Genomic DNA, 22441 nt, shown 5'->3' with positions numbered 1-22441 from the left:
CAATTGCACACTATTTGGTTACTCTCAAGGTTACATAATAAGGGCTTAAAATGATTCTAAAGCACGCCAAGTCTTGTAGGTTTTACCAAGCTCAGTTCTGACAAAAGGCACGCAGAGACTATAAATTGATTGAGAACGTAATGAATGAGAGTATATTGGAATACATTAATAATACTATTAAACTTCTTACGTTTGACTGAATTGCTCACTCTGAATGTTGTCGTCAGCCCCAAACAATAAAACATATCAAGTGTGCAACAATTTACCTCCTCAAAAAATCTAAATACATAAAATGGGGACAACATCCCATAATATTGTTCATAAGTTGGTAGATACTTGATAAAATGACAGAACTGATAACCACAAGAGTTCAATTAGGTCCATAAAACAAAGATACAGACACATACCAAGCCTCCTGTACTGTTAAAGAAGATCCTGAAAGGCAGTCAGATTTAAAACCAATCGATCAAACAAAACTTCCTGATAATTAAGATTCTAGCAAGGGTCAAGCACAGAGTCATGTACAGACAAGATGACTCGATCCGGACAGGTTGTAGGCTGATATTGTGTGCACGTAAGCCATGCTTTAAAGTAGTTAGATTTACATCCAATTCCTGCTCAAACAGAGCCACGCATGATCCAGAACTCCAGTATTCAGGCTCAAGAAATTTAAGCCAAACCACTGCAGCAACGCGCAAACACTGAGACCTTTGGCGATGCAACAAACTTGGCTCATGCGTGGCAAATGTGAAGACCTTCGGCGATAAATCCGTGACCGATGCCTCCGAGCAACTCAAGCCAACATGGACAACGCAACAGAGACAGCAAGATTTAAATACAAGCCCCAATCACATGAAGCTTCACGTTCTTGACCCTCAAATAATTGAGTCGACATGGCAGTAGACAATCACGCATAAACAGAATGGCTTAATCCGAACACAATCACACGCAACTGAAGTGAACTGATACACCCGTCTGCCCATGGAGCACGAACTGACCACAGTTCACTAAAACACAGCATCTACAACTAAATCACTTCAAATAAAGATTCTTGGACAGCCTCCCGGAAGAGATGAAGCTGTTATACCTGCAAAGGTGGACCTACGTCATATTGAACCTATTGTTTATGAATGAGTTGTCACTTAAGTTCATATGAGAGTCAAGGCAGGTGAGTGAATACTTTTGGCAATATAGTATATGTACTGCATATTATATATAACATTATAATGCAATATAACACTTTATATTTTCATATCTAGTTAGAATTTTTTTTTTTTACTACTGGCTGGTCAAAATAAATGAAAAGAAACAGCATAGGGTTTTTTTTTTCTTCTCCCTATTGTATCGAACCGTGACCAAGGCACGCACCAAACCATGACGCTGTGTATCGCCACCTAATATATATATATATATATATATATATATATGTATGTATGTATGTATGTATGTATGTATGTATGTATGTATGTATGTATGTATGTATGTATGTATGTATGTATGTATGTATGTATGTATGTATGTATGTATGTATGTATGTATGTATGTATGTATGGGTTTCTATGGAACAAGCAGTACTGATACTTCTGAATGGTTTGAGGCTGGGATTTAGTGCATTTAAATGTACTCGATGAACACATTCCATGCGCGGAGAGCATTCACTCAGTATCGTTATCTAATCTCATTCTTGACCAAGATGGCTTTTAGAGGCTTTCACATTTGAACTCTTCATATGTATTCCCATTGCATTTCGATTTATAAAGTGGGATGTTTTATAATTCATTATAGTCAAAACCGTTATGCACGCCACGTCTTTATAAGCGAGGCTGTGGAGGTGGCAGGGGGCATCTCAATGGACAGGATGTGTTGAGTAGTGCTCCAGCACACACAGAGCAGGACTGTGTGCTTCTCCCCCCTCACCAGAGCCTCAGGGCTGCATAAGGCCGTCTGTGTGCGCTGTACAAGCCACCTCCGGCCAGCCTTCTCAATCACACCCAAACCTTCTGTTTGCCAACTCATGTTTGCATTGATGTAAATCTATTAAATTTAAACTCCGGCTCCTTTTTTAATGACCTTGAGGCATTTTTTCCCTAATCACTGTGTTTTTACCAGCTGTCCCGGTGTGCAAATAGTTATTTTCCTTTGTGAAAGCAAAACTGCAAAATATAGGATTACAACACCATATCACATCCTCCTTCTATCCGGCTGTGTGTCGGTGGGAGTGGCTCTTGTGGGCCTCTTCGCTCTATATTCAAGTCTGAGGCATGCTTTCTCAGTACCTGCACTGAAAGGATACTGTATCTGCTGAAAAAAAAGACTGTAATCTCTGCGATGACACCGCTGTGATGGTTTTAACTGGGGTGAGTGAGGATCATTGATCTGTGAAAATATCAGTGTGTGTGTGTGTATATTGTATTGTAAAGACACGTGGACTCTCGTTTAACGCCATAGTTAATGAATAGCATTAGGTGGCATTTTCTCATGGTGAAGACGCCACATTTTTATTGTAACATGGCTCACGCTGACAAATGAACAGATACATAATTTTTGCAGTGTCTTCCTTGAGGTGTTAATAATCAATCAAGGCCATTATCGTTTAGTGATGTATAATGCTCTAATGGTTTGGAGACATGGAAAACTATTAGAAATGCATTAGTAATGCATTATGGGTTTATACAAAGTAGTGATGTTAACTCTTAACTCTGTATTAATGCGTTTATTTATACACACACACAAATCAAAAATTTGACCTATGGTGTGACATAGCAAAAGGTAAAAAATAAAATTTTATATATATATATATATTGCATTTCACTGTTTTTTTTTTTTTAAGTTTCTTTTGGAGAAGAATTAATGCATGTTTACATTTTTATATATATATATATATATATATATATATATATATATATATATATATATATATATATATATATATATATATATATATATATATATTTTTTTTTTTTTTTTTTTTTTTACATATGTTGTTATTGATGCATACACTGCTGTTCAAAAATGTATAATTTTATTCAGTAACAAGTGACAATGAAAGATGTATAGTGCTACTCTATTTCAAATAAATGCTGTTTGTTTTTCAAATTTCTGTCCATCAAAATATACTTGAAACGTAAAATCTTAAGCATATATATTAATACAAATTAAAATGGTTTTATTAAGCAGTAATATTTTGATATTAGAAATAAATCAAATAAATCCAGCCTTTCGAGCATAAAGACATACAAGACTTTTAATGTTACAAAAATCTAAAAATATCCTATTGAACCAAACATTAGAACAGTGGGGTGTGTATATGATATATGCAAATGTTTCCATATCCCTCGTCATATAAAAATGTATCAGGCTTTAATCAACTGTCTTTGATGTGTCTCTCTCTCTCTCTGTTAGACTAAACAGGGAATCTCGTCCCTGTCCCCCGTCTCTGTATCAGCGGAGGTTTCCGGTATTTCCATGTCGTCCACCTCCTCACGACTGAAGTATGTTTCTCTGGGGGGTGCTGGTGCTGCAGACCACCTCTCTGGTGCTGGCGATGCGTTACTCTCAAAACGCTGCAGTCTGACGGGCGCTACCTGGCGCCGCGTCTGCCGTGGTGTGCGCCGAAGTCCTGAAGATCGCTGTATGCATGCTGCTGGTCTTCAGAGAACACAGTGAGCTTGCACCTCCTCGACAGTCTGTCTGCAGTGCATCTGATCTCTAGATGTTCCTTCTCTTTTGCTTTTCTTATATTTGTGTATCTGTCTCCAGGGTTTGACTGTCTAGTCCTAGTACTGAGCGCCCGTTTTGTCTTTTCTTTTTCCATTGCCGTTACGTCTTTGTGGCTCTACGTTGTGTGCGTTTATCGCATGGTGAAAATGCTATTTTCAAACATAAACCTAATTGTGACTTTGTGTAATGTTTTTTTTACAATTCTGAAGATTTGTCTCTCAATAGGATCTTTTTTTGCTATTCTTAGGTTATATATCACAAAGTGAACCTTTTTTAAGCAGTTCTGAGTTTGTCTTACAATTTATCCTTTTATTTCTGGCAATTTTGAGTGTATTCTGAGATGTATCTCAAATTATAGCTGAATTTATATATGGAAAATGTAGACTTTTTTTGAGTTTATATCTCACAATCTTATTTTTCACTATTATGAGTTTGTTTCACAATTCAGACTTAAATATCTCATATTCTCAGACCTTTTCCTCTCAATTTGAGCTTTTAAATTACAATTTTGACACTTTTTCAGTGCAGATTTTTTTTCCCTCCCTTTTCAGATTTGTTTCTCGCGATTTTGAGAATGTATCCGACTATTAAGAACTATGAGACAAATAATGCTGTTTCAGAAGCAAGCCTGATGTTCAGTGTCCTCGAGTGTTTTGTGTTTTGAAGCAGCGCTCTCGTTCTTGTCAGGAGCTCGGAGCTGTAGAGGAGAGCTGTTGTTCCTCACCGTCTAATGCCGTGTGTGCCTCTTAGGTTTCAGTGTCCGTGCACTGAATCGGGTGTTGAAGGAGGAAGTGATCAACAAGCCTCTCCTAACGCTGAAGTTGGCCATTCCTTCAGGTATCTACACCCTGCAGAACAACCTGCTTTATGTGGCTCTGTCAAATCTAGATGCAGCTACGTACCAGGTGAGAAAGCACGACTCCAGAGGACAGGTTTTTTAGGATATTATATACACTGATCTCATGGCATAAACTTACCTTGGTACACTTTTTAGACACGAAATACGTGCCGATGAGTGCATATCACTGCAGTGTCCAAAGACATGAACACCTTTAATGACAAGTTTACAGTTTTGATTAATGCGTAATCTTTGCACAATGTTTTTGTATGACAACGGAAAATACAGCTTTATTGGATATTCATTTGTATTATAATAAGTGACCGCTCATAGAGTACTAGAACAAAACTCGTCTAAATGCAAACTGGGCACAAATGCGTTCGCATCAGCAGCGAACCGTGCGGAGTTCACGTGAAACTGTAGCACAGAGCGGAAGACAGCGTAGACTCCTCTTTAGTAACTTCATCATCTCTGGATAAGAAATAGTCCATTATAACATGGTTTTAGGGCACTCACGTCACCATGATTCAGTTCCGCGAAATCTCACAGTATTAAAATTGATAAGTAAATACATGAACTTTGTGGCGTAGTTTTACACAGGACTGATGGGAAATGTGCATTGAAACAATATGTCACGCGGTTTTGTTTTGATAGGATAGGTTCATCGTTTTTGTGGTGTTAAGAATAAGCACCTCCGCTGCACGTTCATAAGAGAAAGACGGTCTTTTCGGCTTGCTGCAATAAATTTCTAGTTCTCTAATTTTTGGCAAGATCTTTTCAGAGGTGATCAACAAGATGTTATAGAACACTAATGTAATGAAAACTTTATTTTGACAAAAAAATCCAAAACATTTCCTTTAAAAACGTCCCAAAACGACATACGTGTTTTGCCCATTTGCATCAAACACACACACACACACACATATATACACACACACACACACACATATATATACACACACACACACACACACACATACACTTATGTTCTTTCCAGAACTGTTATGCAATGTTATTAATTATTGTTTGGAACACCCCCCATAAACATTTGTATTTACTTGAGATATAAGGCATTTAGTTTCTTTATAATAGGCCAAACATCAATATATAATAAATTGTCAAATATAATACATTTATAACACTTTTTATTGTAGTCAATATATCTCCGTTTAGCTATAATGACAGCTATGATGACAGTTACTCAGTAAATATTACCTTCGTTAAATTTCTCTTTCTGTCACTCCAGTTCAAATGTTTATTATGTGAATAATATTACGAATGACAAACATTCACATTCTGCAGAAAGCCTTTGACATTTCTACAGAAATCTCCATACTCCATGCAAATATCACTATGAGCTATTATCACAAATTGAAATGTTTTAAAATGGTATTTTGTTCCCGTGATCAAAGCTGAATTTTCAGCATCATTACTTCAGTTCTCGGTGTCACATGATCCTTCAGAAATCATTTACAGTGGACAACAAAAATTCTTGGTATGTTTTTCTTTTAAGACTTACTTGATTAACTTTCTCATTGATTTTCCAGGTTACATATCAGCTGAAAATTCTCACTACAGCCCTGTTCTCTGTGTCCATGCTGGGCAAAAGGCTTTAGTATTTACCAGTGGCTCTCGCTGGTCATTCTGATGACTGGAATTGCACTTGTCCAGGTAAGTAGATGTTCACCCTTAATTAGACTGAATCATTATTTCCTGAAACTGTACAGCTATATTATTTGTTGTATAAAAACCAACCAACCTATATATATGTATATATATATATATATATAATATATATATATATGTATATGTAACAGTTTATTTTTACTGTTACACATATTAGTTGCTTATTACATGCATATTGCTAGAATATTAGCCATTTAGTAGTGTTAATTAAGCACATATTAATGCCTTATTCTTCTTCCTCTATTCCTACCCAGTACCTGCACAAGACTTGTGCACTGTTTTTTTAAACAGACATCATTTCAGAACTGGTAAAAATGGAGAGAAGAAATTGATAGGCTTAATTTATTTATTAATTTAACTTTTAATTGGCTAAGAAATTTAACAAGTACTAATAATAAGCAGCAAATTAAGATGTTATTGAGGGAAAAGTCATAGTTAATAGTTATCAAGTGTTACCTTTATATTATATATTGTAAAACCATATACTATTTAAAAACAGAAGAATTTATTAAATGTAGATAGTCTAATACTTTTAAATATTTATGTGATCTGTTTTGTCACATACATTTTAATATTATATAATCTAAAACATTCATTGTAAAATATTTAGTTCATTTCAAGTTGTATGCATATAATTATTAAAAAAAAAAAAAAAAAAAAAAAAATATATATATATATATATATATATATATATATATATATATATATATATATATATATATATATATATATATTTTTTTTTTTTTTTTGTTTTGTTTCATTGTTAATAATGTTGTGATGAATGTTGATCAATGAAATGAATGTTTTATTCACATTTATATTATTTATTTTACTTAATCAAAACAATTTTCATTTCATCCATTTCTATCATTTACCACTTTTTTCCACTGACCTTCTAGCCCTCTCTTGGGGTGGTTGAAAACTTTTGTGTGCTTTAAATATGACTCCTCCTCTGTTTGTTTAACCTGAACCAACAGTGGCCAACTGAAGTTACCCCGAGCACCAAGCAGGAGGATCTGACGGCCGGCTCTCAGTTGATGGGTCTTCTCGCTGTGCTTGTGGCCTGCTTCTCCAGCGGATTTGCTGGCGTGTATTTCGAAAAGATCCTCAAAGAAAGCAAGCAGAGCGTCTGGATCCGTGAACATCCAGCTAGGTCAGCAGAATTTTATTAAAAATGATGAACCTAGGAGAACAGCTCAGCAGCCCATTTCCATTTTTGTCCTTAAAAAGAAACAAAATACGCATTTAGTTTTGGCAGCCGTTGTTTACAAGCTGCTTCTTCGGGTTTCGGGAAATGCGTTCGCTTTTGTGACACAGCTTTGCTTTTTCTCCACACTTGTTCCATCGATCTTCTCAGGTTTATTTGGGCTGGTTTTTGGGCTCGGGGGAGTGTTTGCGTCTGACGGAGGCGAGTGCAGGAGAATGGACTCTTTCAAGGGTACAATGGTTTGGCGTGGACTGTGGTGGCTCTCCAGGTACATTTTTGGACTTCTTTTCGTAATCGCACCTAAACGGACCTGCATGTCACGTTGTTGTTTGTGTTAAGCGCGTGCCTCACATACTTTCTGTAGGCTTTGGGTGGGTTAGTCATTGCAGCTGTCATCAAATATGCAGATAACATCCTGAAAGGCTTTGCCACGTCCATCTCAATCATTCTCTCCACCCTCATCTCTTATTTCTTGTTGGAAGATTTTGACCCCACAAGGTAAGACGCTGTCATTTATATTTGGATTTTTCCCAGGAAACCGTGCCATGCGTGACTCTTACTACTGGAAAAAATGTTAAAGATACTGAATACTCGTGTGAATGATCAAACTGCATGCGCAATACAAGCGTATTTGACTTGTGGGATTATATCTGAGGAGTGTGTTTGTGCCGATCCACACTCGAGTGTTTAGTTTGTACTGTTTTACAACACCTTTGTTTGTTAGTTACATTTTTGGTCATTTACATTTGTGTCGTTTTACGTTTGAAATTACGCCAGAAGAACACATTATCATTTCCTTTGAAGAAGCCATCAAACAGTCCCTTTATACCAGGTCTGCCAAAGACACGGAGCTGCCGAAAAACAAACCAAACATTTGTGGGTGCATTCATTATACTGGTTTGATTTATTCATAATCTTTTTTTTTTAAGCTTTTTTTTTTAGCTATGCATATATGAGGTAATATAAAACTGAGGCACTCGTTAAAGTAAAAAACATTAAACAAACACATATTTGGACCTTCGTCTTACGTTTTGGTGCTTTGACATGCTACTTTTCCATTGTTGGTAGAGTAAAGATGCATATAAAACAACTCAAGGTTTTTCCAAATCTCAAGAAAAATAGCCAAACATGCAACGCTCCGTGTGAAACAGTCTTTTTAAAATATGCAATGATGCTATTGAAACAAATTGAAAAAAACACACATTGGTGGAGACGGTGAAATGAACACCGTCCTATGAAATATGAAAACTCTGCTAGACATTTATGCATCTTTCATTTTTAAACACAAAAACATATTTTGTGTGAATGGCTCTCAATACACAGAAAGCATTGTCAATTGTTGGTGAATTGACTGTGTTCCCTATTAGTGTTTTTACATAATTTTTCTGTGTATTTGGTGTAATGCAATTTGTTTATGTAGTGTGAGGTTCAATAAACGCATTATTTTCCACATACTGTAAATAGTTGTCTCTCCTCTAAGCCCCCCCCAATCCTGAAACGGGTCGATTTGTACAAAGCTCATCGTGCTAAAAAAGCGAGGTGTGCTCTGATTGGCCAGCTGTCCAGTGTGTTTGTGATTGGCCGAATACCTCAAGCGTGTGGCAAATGTTACACCCCGTATCATAATGTGATGCCGTGTCCGGCGCTATAACACACAAACAATGAAATCCATTGCAAACGAGGTATTCATTGCATCCATTGGAGACGTAATTACTGATTATAATGACTGTTGCGCGTAAACATAACCACGAGAAACCATAAACGACAAGCACTGCTCTACACTGCTCAAAACTTGTGTTCGAATCGTTTTAGAAAGGCACGGTCGAGCCTTAACTTTATTAAAAGTTTTGGGAATTTGCAGCTTTAAGGATCTTATCTAACACTCCAAAGAGAAAGAAAAACTTGAATGGCCCCTTTACGTTCAGAAGTATTTGCTGTTATTCAGTAATCAGTTCAAGTTCTAGCTTATAAATTCCAAACTTACTGTAACAAGGTTGAGATAATGTTGCTCTAATCTGAATATTGTTGGGAACGTCTCCCATTCAGTGGTCACCCAAGGTCTACGACAGCAATGTCCCTGGAAATTTTGGCCTGGGATGCGAAAATATGATTTCTCTGCAGTTCAGCATTACCCTTTTCAAACGAAATTATATATCCTGAGTACAAGTCCTGAAATTTTCTGGCATAAATGGCACCGTTTCCTGGGAATGACCCAGATATTGCACTTTGTAGATGTTGAGGAAAATAAAGCTTTTTATTTTCTTTTGTAGCGTGTTTTTCCTGGGTGCGATGCTGGTTATCGCTGCTACATTTCTCTACGGGTATGAGAGCACACCTGCCGTCAGCTCTAGTAAAGTCTAGAAGACCGGACTCAAGATGATAAACAGTCATCAGGAGATGCTCTACTTCAGCTGAAGTTCAAGGCTAGAGAACCGGTGATGCTGTAAGGATGCTATTAGAAGGTAGCGCAAAAAAACCCCCCAAACATTCAACCGTCCTAAACCTGAGTTATATCATTTCATGAAATCAACAAGCTAACAGTAGTAATGAAACTCAAAAACGTCTTCTGATGCGTTCTGTGGCAGGACTGTTTGTCACACTCACCTGAAGACTTTAAGGACTTCATTTGAAATGTGTTTACATATAATAAGAAACTCTGAAACAGAGCCTCACAGATTCAACATTTTAGACTTTTATATTTATTTTCTGTGCCATACGGGGCATATCGAGAAGGAGATTGTTTTACTTGAATGTATCCTTCGAGAAACGCAATTTTTCTCGAGGCCAATAAAAAGTGTTTCTCAAATGTCTTCCTGTCAAATTCTGATAATAAAAACAAGTTGAATCTGAAACTGAACCGTTAGGAGTAACGCCTGCATTTTGATTTGGAAAAACGTCGAGAGATCAGACTCATGCGAGATGCTCAGTGCACTTTTATTAGTCCTTGAATGAACAGAATGAACTGTCAGACCTTGTTGCTCTCAGCTGGGGTTTCAGTGGAAATATATATGTTGCATCACAGTTTGTTTTATGCAAAAATGACTTGCATGCAAGAAGGGAGATGAAAAAATCAGTCCCCCCTCCCCTCTAACTGGGTCTTTCTCGCCCGTAATGCAATGCTATGAAACTTTTCCACAGTAAACTCAGTCTCTTCCGTTGCATAGACTCGTTTTGCAGTGGGAAAGCATGTGAATGTGAAAGAAAGTGGGTTGTAACCATTTAAGCAACATTTTGTATTCCTCATTTCGGCACATCCTGTTCTAGGAAATGTTGAAATCACCGAAACCGTTAATTTTGCTGCTGGTGTTCATGCATTTTCAGATAATGAGCTCATACGTTTGAATGTGTCTTTTATTAGATTAGATGATCATCTTGAGGAGGAATATGGCTTTGACAGAGATACAAGAAGATGTAACTGAGAAATGATAGAGGGAGATGAGGTGAGGTATTTATCATATTACAGAGAAGGAACCCCAGATGATGTATTCTACCTTTTTGTCTAGATCAGTGCTCCAAGCTTTAGACGTACTGCATGCATCTCAACTTCCAACAAAACTTTTACTTCGAAAGTGATTTCAGAGAAGCATCAGGCATGAATAAATGCTCTTTTAGATTCAAGAGTTAGTCATTGTTGTTTTCTGTTATATGTCCAGACTGGATATTACCTCTTCATTTCCAACCAGTCTCATTTAATGCATCATAAAACAACACAATTCACTAAATTAAAAGCATGCAAATAATGAATAAAACTATCAAGTAATTTATAAATAGTAAATTTAGCAGTGTCTCATGAAAGCATTAGCCACACACTTTATATTGTATGCGTGTTAGTTTGTTGGTCCCTCCACAGAACAGTTTTACTCCAGAGAAATATTATTTATTTTTAAATATTTGAGTCTACTTTGTAAAAAAAAAAAAAATCTGCTAGCTTCATATAAATCTTTATTTAAATATTAATTTGCATTGCGTCCCAAGACTGCAACTTATTTATTTAGTTTTAATATTTATTTATTTTTGTTATTGTTCTCTATTTTTCATACTTAAACAGCCCTGTACAAATTTTAGTGACACTTTATTAGCAAAAGCGTTATTTTGAAAGTCTAAAATCCATAGCAATAAGGGATTTAGATTTACGAGGACAAAAGTTTTGTCCAGTTTTCATAAAAAGCCAGTAACCGTGTCATCCTGAATCAAGGATGTTTCGTTTGCGGTTTCCAACTCTGCTAAAATTCGCTGCGTGGACAAAACGGTGCTCAAAATATCTTTGTCCAACGAAAGACAAAAAAAAAAAAATCATGCAGGTTTGTAACGACACAAAGGTGGACGGATAAGGACAGAATTGTCGTTTTCGGGTCTGCCTGACATTTGTGATGGAAACTCAATTTCGTCTGTGTCATAATTACCCAAGGAGTCTCAGTGGGAGAGGACGGAGTGAGACAGCTTGAGAATAGAGAGAGGGGACGTGGAATGGCACAGATGGAGTGTGTATGGCATGTGACTAATCTGGTGAATGCCTATGGTGCAGCACCCACTGCGTAAACTCAAACGGACTCAAGTGCGAGCATAAACAAACTCCTATCGGCTCTCCGGTGCCAGGACGTGTCTGATTGGATGAACGGCCCCGCTGCACACTTCACTCCGTTACTACATACACTCCACCTCAACGGGCGGACGTCTTCGTGCACCCTGCGGCCTTTTTTCCGTCTTACTGCATGTAAAGATATTTGCTAGCATTTGAAATGAAGTCACAAGTCTCGAACGATAGACGTTTCGAAGAGTTTCGCTGGTTGTCCTATAAAGCAAAAGAGTGAATGTCCTGCGTTGACCTCCCTTCGTTCTTTTAATGCCACTGGGTTCACTTTGTATTGTATGAGACCAAACATTCAATTTTTTTTTCATGCATTATATAGCATCCTGAAAGTTTAGGGCGTTGTTGCAAAAAAAAATTAAAACCTTAATGTAAGACTCTTAATTGTAAAGATATTACCACTAAGGGTAATCCGAAAGGCATAGTTCACTGAAAAATGAACATTCTGTTGTCATTTTATCACCCTCGTGTCACTCTAAACCTGTCTGACCATCTTTCTTCTTCGGAACTCAAATGAATATATGTTGAAGAATGTATTCAGCTATATTTTGCCCATATTAAGACATGACTTGCAGGAACCAGTGAGGTATGACTTTTGTTGACATTCACCTTATTTTATGCAGTATATAAGTTTTTTTATTCAAAGTGATCATGTTGTTCGAGGAGGACTCGAAACATACCAGTCGAGTGGCACTCATTAAAGTTATGCTACATTTAAGTCATATTTCAAGGTGTAAATGTTTGGACCCCATTGGCTTTCACTGTATGGACAAAAACCGCCAAAACATTCTGCAAAATATGTAAACCTGGGGCACAAAACCAGTCTTAAATAGCACAGGTATATTTGTAGCAATAGCCATCAATACATTGTATGGGTCAAAATTATTTCTTTTTATTGTATGCTAAAGATGATTAGGCGTTTAAGTAAATATCGAGATATTTTGTAAATTTTTGATTGTTAATATATCGAAACTTAACTTTTCATTAGTATTATATGCAATGCTATTAAGTTCTTTTGGACAACTTTAAAGGCAGTTTTCTAAATATTTAGATTTTTTTTTTTTTTTTTTTTTTTGCACCCTCAGATTCCAGATTGTCAAATAGTTGTATTTCATCCAAATATCACACTATCCTAACAAACCAGACATCAATAGCAAGTCTATTTATAACGTAAATAAATATAAAGTAAATCTCAATTTTAAAAAAAACTGACCCTTATGACTGGTTTAGTGCTCCAAGGTCGCAGATCTTCTTTTGTGTTCTGCAGAACAAAGAAAATAAACAATTTTTTTTTCTGTGAACTATTCCTTAAACCTACTGGGTTCATTTAGTACTAGTTACTCCTGATCATTTGCTGTCTGACCGAGTACTTTGAAGTCTAAAGGTAGCAAAACCTCATGGAGAATTCCTAGTTCAGAGCGACTGAGAAACCCAACAAAACTGGGAATCCACAAGGCAATACCAAAATCCAGCGTCCATACAGCACATGCAGTCTTCGATGTCCCATAGGCACTGTTGAGACACCCCTATTTGGGCGGTATCACTACCAGAGGTTGTCCTCTCCTGGGCCTCCACATCAGCACCTGGGCATCGTTGGCATTGGGCCTGCCCAGAGCGTTGGGCGGGATGGGCTCATTGTTGCTGAGAATGTGTGGCTGTTCCTGGTGCGGCCGTCCCATCAGTTTGGCGCGAGAGCCAAGCGGCATGGAAGGATCCACCTCAATGTCTACGCGCATACGCCAGCGCACCGTCTGAAGAACGATACGCTCTTTGGTGTCTGCGTTTAGCGCCACCAGCCAGGTGATGAAGCTCTGGTCTCGGGTGATGTGCGTGAGCATGGGCGTGTTGCTGTTGCTGATGGGCACCGCCCAAGTCACGCTGGGGTAGAAGTTGTCGTTCATGCCCACCGTTAACCGGGACGGCTTGGACGTGGGGCCTGAGAGGGTCACTGTTTCGGTGGTGTTACCGTACCAGGGATAACTCACGCCGTCAGAGTCGCTTATGGCCTTCACCCGTCCTTCTCGAAGCTCTGGTAATTCCCAGCTGGACCTGCGGAAGGGAGAGAAGGCGAGCGGTCAGGAAGGACACAAAAGAGGCACGAGTCCAAAGAGCGGTAGTGCCTTAATACATCAAACGGGCGAATGAGGTGAGTGAATAGAAATGGCGAAGGTGGGTAAGCAGACCTGCTCAGTACAAAGTGCCTCGTACAAATATGGAAAAATAGTGATTAAAAGACATGGTGGCTGTGAATGAAATATTCATGAATGTGTTTCTTTTTCCTCAGTTAGCCTTCCCACTCGTTTTAATTATCTCCTTCTAAGCTGTCTCTGTCTGCTCTGATGGTCTCCTTGATGATCCCGCATTTTAGGATTCATTTGAGGCTTGAACAACATAATTTCCCACAATTTTAAAGAGTAATGTTTGAAACAGCTTGGGCGAAATAAGTTAGGCTTGGGCGAAATTCTGAACTTAAGAACTGACTGCCTTTGATCCACGAGCGTAAAAGTTTAAAGTGAACGGGGCAGAACTCGCAGGAAGTATAAGAAAGATTTTTATTTAAAATATTTTTATGGAATTGAACGTAGGAAGCACATTTTGGGTAATAAATTCTCACTCCCATGTGACAAAAAAGGCTTTTTTATACTTTTTCACAACTTTGAAACAAGGCTTTATTATGTTTATTTTTAATGTCACCGTCATGTGGATCTTCGATCTGTAATTCTACTTTAAATTCAATTCGAATTGGAATTCTGTATCCTGTTTGCTATTTTGTAACTACAGTAAGTTCTAAATTCTATTCTGAATGGCCCATAACCCTTCAGTAAATATTACATACAAAGAGCAGTTTCTACAAAAGACATAGAGATACCAAACCGCACAACCCGATACTCATTCATCCGTCGACAACAGATGACCACAAACCCAACAGAGCGACCGTTAAATATGAAAAACTCCAACATTTGCTTTTAGTTTACAGTCAGTATCACGTAACACGCACTGAAACTCGATCTAGTTGTTGGTTCACCGATTACTCACATGCCAATATCACCATACGTGTTGAAGAACTCCATTTGGGTGCACGCCTGAATCCAGCCCACGGTCCATGTTTCGTTTCTGGGAACCGGGGGCATCACGATCCCGGCCGATGCTCTGAAGTACGGGGTCTTGTATCGCAGGACGATGGGCGAGTTTTCCTCAATGATGGTCGGGCATTGGTCAATGGAGGCTGAGACCTCGTAGACCACTATGTTCTCCCGTCGGATGCGGGGCTTGCAGGCGATGCTCTGAATGCAACCCATGGTCCTGCTTATAGGGGTGTCAATGTGGCCAATGACGGAAAAAGGAGGATGTATTTGAGCAGTATATTCATTGGCACTTTTTGCATCCCCTGAAACGCTGGCAGATCCTCGTCTTCGTTTCCAGCCCGGTATATTCTCGACAGATCCTTTGGGTGAAAGCGCTGAAAAGCATGTCCGCTGTCGGCGTGTTTTGATGCATTTCAGAGCGCGCGTGCGTTGTTCTAGCGCATCTTTGACACCGACGGAGAAGTGCAACGGGAACGCGGTGCTGTCGTGGAGCTGAGGGTGTATGGGTGATCCGCGTCGCCTGCTCCCGAAGCGCTGGAGTGCCGCACTGCCCTTGATGCTCGTCCCCAGCAGATGTGATCCGGCCTCCACCGATTTGGACACCCGGTGCGCGCCCGTTCGCCGTCCTTCTTCCGATTCACGCGTCCAGCTGTAGCTCTGAGCCCTTTGATCCTGGTTTTTTTGCTGGGCGCGGGCATGTCAGTGCCGAAGAGGGAGCCGGTGCTGCATAGAGAGGGTACGCTGGTTATATTTCCTCCAGGTGATCGACCTACCCAACATTTTGTTGATGCGGCTCCTTCTGAAAAGGGGAAGCGACACGCAGACGGATCCGGCAGAGCAGCGATTCAGTGCATCTGATTTACAATGCAAACTCGGGTGCTACGTTTAAAAACGCAATGCCTGTCGTGGGCATCACTGGACCAATTTTGTGTTTTTCCTTTGTGTGCTTACATCCCTTGCATCCGTGGCGAAGACACCCTGTGCAAATCTTTGAAGAACACAGAGATGGTGATGGAAGTAATAACAAACACAGCGCACGCAAGCCCCTTGCCACATTATATAGCGCAGTGGTTTTTAAATATATTCCTCCAATGAAAAACAGCAGAGAATCTTAACGCAGACATGTGCTTATATGGTCGCTGTTCAGTTGCAGTGAGGTGCTGATCGGTGTTGCCAGATCGCGCAAGAAAAACAAGCAACCTGGAGTTGTTTACGTAAAACACGGATTTAGCAACGCTACACTGCAGCTTGATATTTTTTTTTTGTAAATAAATTAAATCTAAATAAGTGAAAAATTATCTCCGTTGACTCCGTTTACTTTGTTGAAGCACATTGCTGGTATTGGTAATCTTTAAGCAAAATCTGAACATTTTCTTGGAATGGGATTTCCTTATCTGATTACGTCAGTCGGACGGTTTGGGTGAACCACGCCCCTCCAACCAAGGATCGCTGAAATAAAACCACGCCCACGCCCTTCAGTATTCAATTTCAGTTGGAAATACTGCATTGAAAGAAACTTCCGGAAATGAGAAATAAGAAATAAAGAAAATTAAATAAAAAAAACGGTTTTCTTTAAAATACGTAATACACTGTTGTAAAAAAATTCCCGCAGTTAACATATTTCTTCAGTTGTTTTCAATGGGAGCACCGTGTTTTTTAAAACGCCAGGAACATATGCCGAGCATTGTGCATTGTTTTAATTAATGCTCAAATCTTAAAATTTTAAATTGTTAATTTTTTTTCTCTGCCCCAAGAGTTGAAAATGTTCAACTCATCACTGTCACTTTTCAGTCGACCAACCAATCACAGTGGAGGAGGGGCGGGGCTACCGATTGTACTGCGGCTGAACAACAGTGCAGAAGTTAATATTCCTTGTTTGCGAATATTTATTTCTTTACTAGATCGAATTGCCAGACTACCATAATATTGTTTGGAAATGTACTGTTGGGAGAAAGATTTAATTCACGATTGTCTTGTCGCCTAAGTTAACAGAGTGTCTATTTAAAATAAGGGCAAATAGCCTGTCTTGTTGGCAGTGGCTATTTACACTAACTCCGCCCACCAACATGTGATCCATCTCTATTTGGACTTTGTGTAAATAGCATCTATGCTAAGAAAAAAAGCCATTTTTATTTAGTGTAAATAACATCTAATTGCTATTTGCACTTAGTGTAAATAGCCGCTGCTTTAAGTCAATCCCTCCAAACCTCATTTGCATCTGATTGAATTTTTACGTAGTGTGTGAAATGTTTAAGGTCTATAGTAACACATTTAAATGTCACTTAAATTGAGTCAATATATTTTATACACGAATTACATTTACATAAAACATTAAATTCTATGGTGTTTAAACAATGTTGTTCAGGTTGTGGGTGGCAAAGGAGTTATTCAAAAAAGATCCAATCTCTGTTTTCATTTTGTACTTGAAAAAGCTATAAATCATTTCTTTATATATTTTAGTCATACTTTGTACTATTATGGAGGTCAAGCATCAGCAAACGTAATACGGAAATATTGTTGCGTTTAATTTATACGCATCTTTTTTATATTCGTTTTAAAAATTCGTTTAGAATCCGCAAACATGGCAACAAGGGTGCTGATGCTGGCGCGCGAACCCCAGGCCCAGGAGGGGTGCGCGTTCTAGAGAGCCTCCAGAGCCGTGGGCGTGGTTTACGTGACGCCGGCGACTCCTCCGCCCTCCGATTGGTCGGACACGTGTACGACGGAAGTGGAATCTGCCCCGCGCACTTCCTGGACACGCATCAACCCGGTCATTCAAGCGGCGCTGTACCTGACTCTCGCAGGGGTCGATGGTCATTCATTAGTGCAGCTCTATCTTATCAGCGCGGTTTATGATTGTGGCTTTGCTGCACAGGCTGTCGGAGAAGCTCCCACGCGTTGCGCACAGCTTGAGCGCGATGATGAAGCCGCAGGTTGTGTTTGTTTTGGGCGGGCCTGGCGCGGGGAAGGGGACGCAATGCGCGAGGATCGTGGAGGTAAGCGAGATGCGGAGCTTTAAAAATCGCGTTAATGGAGAATAACTGACGTTGCATAAGCGCCGTGTGCAAAACAGCGAGGTTTTATGGGGCTTCTTGGGTTTTTGACGGGGTCGGGTTTGCAGCAGATTACATGGATCGTTCATTTCCGCCTAAGGAAAATACATATTCGTTTTCGCAGATGGCGATCCGGTCCCTTTAACAGCGACGCAGCGTGTTTCGTCTGACGTGATGCTTTAATAAATTAGCTGGAAAGGTCATTTTCTTAGAATGAATGTGAGCTTTGGGGTGGTCATAATTTCCTGGAGCGTTTCCATATTCGTATGTTCTGGTTATGAACAGGAGCTGTGTTCAAACAAGTCCCACCCTGCTGCCCGTGCAGTGTTCAGATGTCATGATCTGGCACCGGCGACCGGTATTTTTAGTATTTTGTAGATTCTAGTTTTAGGGAAAAGCTCTTGCGTTTATCAGTAAAACACTAACATTGTATATAATATTGAATACTTTAATGAGCATCAAGTAAGGACGCTGAAGACAGAAAATACACAAGTAAAAGGTTGAAATATGACTTAAACATTTTAAAGCGATACAGTATTGCTATTTTATTGTATGTTTGATCAACTTATTTAAGCATAAGAGACGTTAAAAAATCCTTAATTACATGTATTCATTTAACAGATGCTTTTATATTAACTTAAAATTAATTCAACATAAAAGTAACTTAAAACAAAATGATTTAGGTAGACAGGAAGGGGTTAAGCAAGGTTCTTTTTCTTTTTTTTTTTTTTTTTATCTTACCCCAAACTATACTGTATATTGTATATACTATGTATTTTTATCACCTTTTTTTTTTTTTTTTTTTTTTTTTTTTTTTTTAACTAAAATTAATATTATTATTGTTCAGGTTTTAGTTGAATAATTTATAAAAACCAAGCTTGTGTTTTTAACTACGTTGTTTAGGTTGCAATTAAAGCAAAAGGGTTATTGAATAAAATCCCATCTCTGTTCTTATATTGTGTGCTCCGATTTAAAAAAAAAAAAAAAACCTTCGCTTTTAGCCATATGGCATCTGAACAAGGCTGTTTAATTATTTGCTTGGAGGTTTTGTATGCCCACGAAGGCCAAACGTTTGGACACAGCTCAAAAAGCGTCTCATGATCTAAAAAAAAAAAAAAAAAAAAAAAAAGCTGCCTGTTTGGTTACGCGCTCATACACGCCGCTCTTTTATTCCATTCACACGCGTGACGGTTGATGTTGTGTTTTGCTGTCTGCGGTTCACTGCCGTTTGTAACGTGTTTTCTCCTACGCTCAGAACTACAGCTACACTCACCTGTCTGCCGGAGACCTGCTGAGAGAGGAGCGCAGCCGGACCGGCTCGGAGTTCGGTCAGCTCATCGACAGCTACATCAAAGAGGGCAAAATAGTTCCTGTTGAAATCACCATCAACTTGCTGAAAAAGGTGGTTACGCTCGTCCGTCCTGCTTAACAAGCCAAAGCGCTCCAGCTCGTGACCGGTGATGATTGTAGAAGGACGTTTTCAGAGAATTATCGGGCGAGATGCTCGATAACGAGCCCGAGCAGCTTCTCCGTCAGGGGTTCAAAGTGCGGCTCGCGATAGACGTTAACGGACAAGCGGCATAAATCGTGACTGCGATGCCGTTATAAAACCGTCAAGTTGTAATTCTGACGGCCCGGCCTTTTCCCTTTATCTTATCTAGAAATGCATGTTTTCGGCTATGTGTCTTTGTTGAAGAAACGTCTGTGTTTGTCAGGCGATGGAAGAGACCATGAAAGCCGACGAAAAGAAGTTCCGCTTTCTCATCGACGGGTTCCCGCGAAACCAAGACAACCTGCAGGGATGGAACACGGTGATGGATGGGAAGGCGGATGTCAAGTTTGTGCTCTTCTTCGACTGCAGTAATGAGGTGAGCTTTTGTTGCCTTCTTTAATGCTTTCGTTCATTTGATTTGAACGCCGTCTGTTTATTGATGCGCAAAGGAAACATTTTTGGGATTTTTTTTTTTTTTTTTTAACCTGCAAATACTAGTTATGTTCCTTGTCGCCGTCGCCTCTGGCTTGCTCAGTTGGGGGACGCTTAATTTCGAGTGATTATTATCGATTCGATCGCACAGATGCTATTTAAACTAAGCTGAGTTGGACAATGACGTCTCCGAATTCAATAATGACTTCAACTGAGCGTTTGATCTGGTTCGTACGTTACTGACACTCTAGTCTCCGGTTTGCCACTGTTGAGTGCTTGACGCAATCTGTATTAAAAGCACCGCTCGAACGTGATTTTCAGCTATTGTGTGTTTCAGGTTTGCATTGACAGATGTTTAGAGCGGGGAAGAGCAGCGGGCGCACCGATGACAACAGAGAAAGCCTAGAAAAAGGTAGATCTGGCGTGTCTGATATATTTTGAGCTAAATGCAAAGCATGTCATAATTTTAGCAGCGTTTGGAAAATGTTGTTCGGTGGCTGAATGGACTGGCCTTTCTTTTCAAGTGACGAAGGAAGTTCTTGTTTCGTTGCAGGATCCAGACGTACCTCCAGTCAACACGGCCTATTATAGAGCAGTACGAGAAGCAGGGAAAGTGCGCACGATCGGCGCCTCTCGATCAGTGGATGAGGTACTGTTTTTTTATTTGAGGTTTTGGTGCAGTTATGCACAAAAGTTGATTTAATAAAAGCAAAAGTAATAGTCCCCCCCAAAAATGAAAATTTACTCACTCTCAGGCCAGGAATACTTGAGCTTAAAACAGACCAAAAGTAAAGTGTTGCCTTGACGACTAACTGAAATTGAAGTGCTAAAACGATTAAGACTAAATTGGAGTTGAATTTTTTTTTTTCGTTTTTATACCGGATTAATTCAATGATGCATCATTAAATACTAGAATAATATCGAAATAAGCGCTTTACTGTGCCATAATGCAGTTTTTTTTTTTTCTTTTAGGTGTTTGGAGACGTGAAGAACATCCTGGAGAATGAAGGCTAAACGTCCACAGCAAAAATCCAAACTCTTGAAAATTAAGGTGTCTGTTTATTGTCGGCAGCGCTATGCCTTCATATATATATATATATATACATTTTTACTCATTCAACAGTAAAATAGGTTTTTTTAGGCGTGAGAGAGTGTGTGCTTATACCTATGTTTGTGAGTCTGAAAGGAAAACACTTTTGCTGAGTGAAGCGAACGTTCTCAGCGTAGCATTACGCTGACGAGGGACAGTATTTCATTCGAAAATCGAGCATTTCGAGCGATGATGTTCAGGGCACTTCTGTAGTGAACACGCACGCTTCTGCTCTTAACTTCAGGATAATCTTCCACATTAAACACGATTCGAAATAAGCCAAGAATGTGTGGGAAAATTCTGCAGTCGCTATTGGCTCCTGCACTTAACCCTTTCTTTCTGTAACCTATAAATGACCAACGGGAAGAGTGCTTGAGTAGATCTCCAGACCTGTTTGTGTTATATTTGGTCACTTGTTTCTCATTGTTTTGTGTAGCAATCCACAGCAGGTTCTGAGGACCGTTTGCAGGCCACCCGAGAGAGAGAGCTGAGTTTTAGCTGCGTGTTTTTTTTGTTTTGTTTTATCATATTGTGGCCGCCGTATTCCGAACACGTGCCATCTTTGCTCAGGCGGAGGATTTTAAGATGTGGGGAATGGGAGCTCATGCTTTTATTTGATTGTCTCAGCATCTTGGTGTTGTTCGTGGAGAAGCTGAATTTGGCGTATTGATGTGACCTTTCCTTAAAATGACACAAAACAATAAATGAAATATCAAGGATGACAGAACCCACCGAAAAAAAATAAATAAAAATAAACGTCTCCTGACTCCAATGTTGTGCTCCGTTTGGATTTCACTACACTACAGGAAAAGAATAAAGCCTTTTTTTAGTTGAATGCTAGATTCAAGTGTATATGACAGGCACTATTATGCATTTTTCTCAGGAAATAAATTGAAAATGTAAAAATAGATGCAGAATCGTTGTGTCTTTTAACAGCGGCAGTTTGTCTAGGATATTTCAGTGATTATTGAAAAGTAATTAGTAAATACAGTCCTGGAGCCCTGTTTCTGAGATAAACAGCCAAAGGTAAGTATTTTGCGCCTTTTTAAAAATTTGTATTTGAATAAACTGGAAAAAATTTTGTGTTCCACTAAAATACTGAAGCATCACGGTTTTCAAAATGTTTCTTGAGAATCGAAGCATGCTAGAATGATTTCTGAAGGACCGTGTGACACTAAACGGGAATAAATTACAAAATATTGCAATGTCCTCTATAGTAAAACTTCATTTTACAGCTACTTCTTAGCAT

The 22441-nt window shown here is 39.0% G+C and overlaps 1 protein-coding gene and 2 pseudogenes across 1 annotated transcript; 2 read left to right on the top strand and 1 right to left on the bottom strand.

Moving 5' to 3' along the window:
• Window positions 1–3393: 3393 nt before the first annotated feature.
• Window positions 3394–10166, top strand: LOC122358775 (annotated as a pseudogene).
• Window positions 10167–12708: 2542 nt separating this feature from the next.
• LOC122358683 (protein FAM78B-like) lies at window positions 12709–17441 on the bottom strand. Its single transcript, XM_043258538.1, has 2 exons — window positions 15076–17441; window positions 12709–14088 (listed from the first exon to the last, which is right to left on the bottom strand). Exons 1-2 carry the CDS (start codon window positions 15336–15338, stop codon window positions 13566–13568), a joined length of 786 nt encoding a protein of 261 aa, XP_043114473.1. The 5' UTR covers window positions 15339–17441; the 3' UTR covers window positions 12709–13565.
• A 410-nt stretch (window positions 17442–17851) lies between these two features.
• LOC122358789 lies at window positions 17852–21964 on the top strand (annotated as a pseudogene).
• The last annotated feature ends 477 nt before the right edge of the window (window positions 21965–22441 follow it).

The sequence above is a fragment of the Puntigrus tetrazona genome, chromosome 2 (assembly GCF_018831695.1).
Source record: "Puntigrus tetrazona isolate hp1 chromosome 2, ASM1883169v1, whole genome shotgun sequence".
Classification (NCBI taxonomy): domain Eukaryota; kingdom Metazoa; phylum Chordata; class Actinopteri; order Cypriniformes; family Cyprinidae; genus Puntigrus; species Puntigrus tetrazona.
This window is presented reverse-complemented; position numbering and strand designations above follow the sequence as displayed.

What these genes read in the sequence shown, in the direction of transcription:
- LOC122358683 (XM_043258538.1), bottom strand. Translation starts at nt 15,338, where the DNA reads ATGGGTTGCATTCAGAGCATCGCCTGCAAGCCCCGCATCCGACGGGAG. An exon ending in ACGTATGGTGATATTGGCAT is followed by an intron (nt 14,089 to 15,075) that starts GTGAGTAATCGG and finishes TCCCTTCCGCAG; the next exon opens with GTCCAGCTGGGAATTACCAG.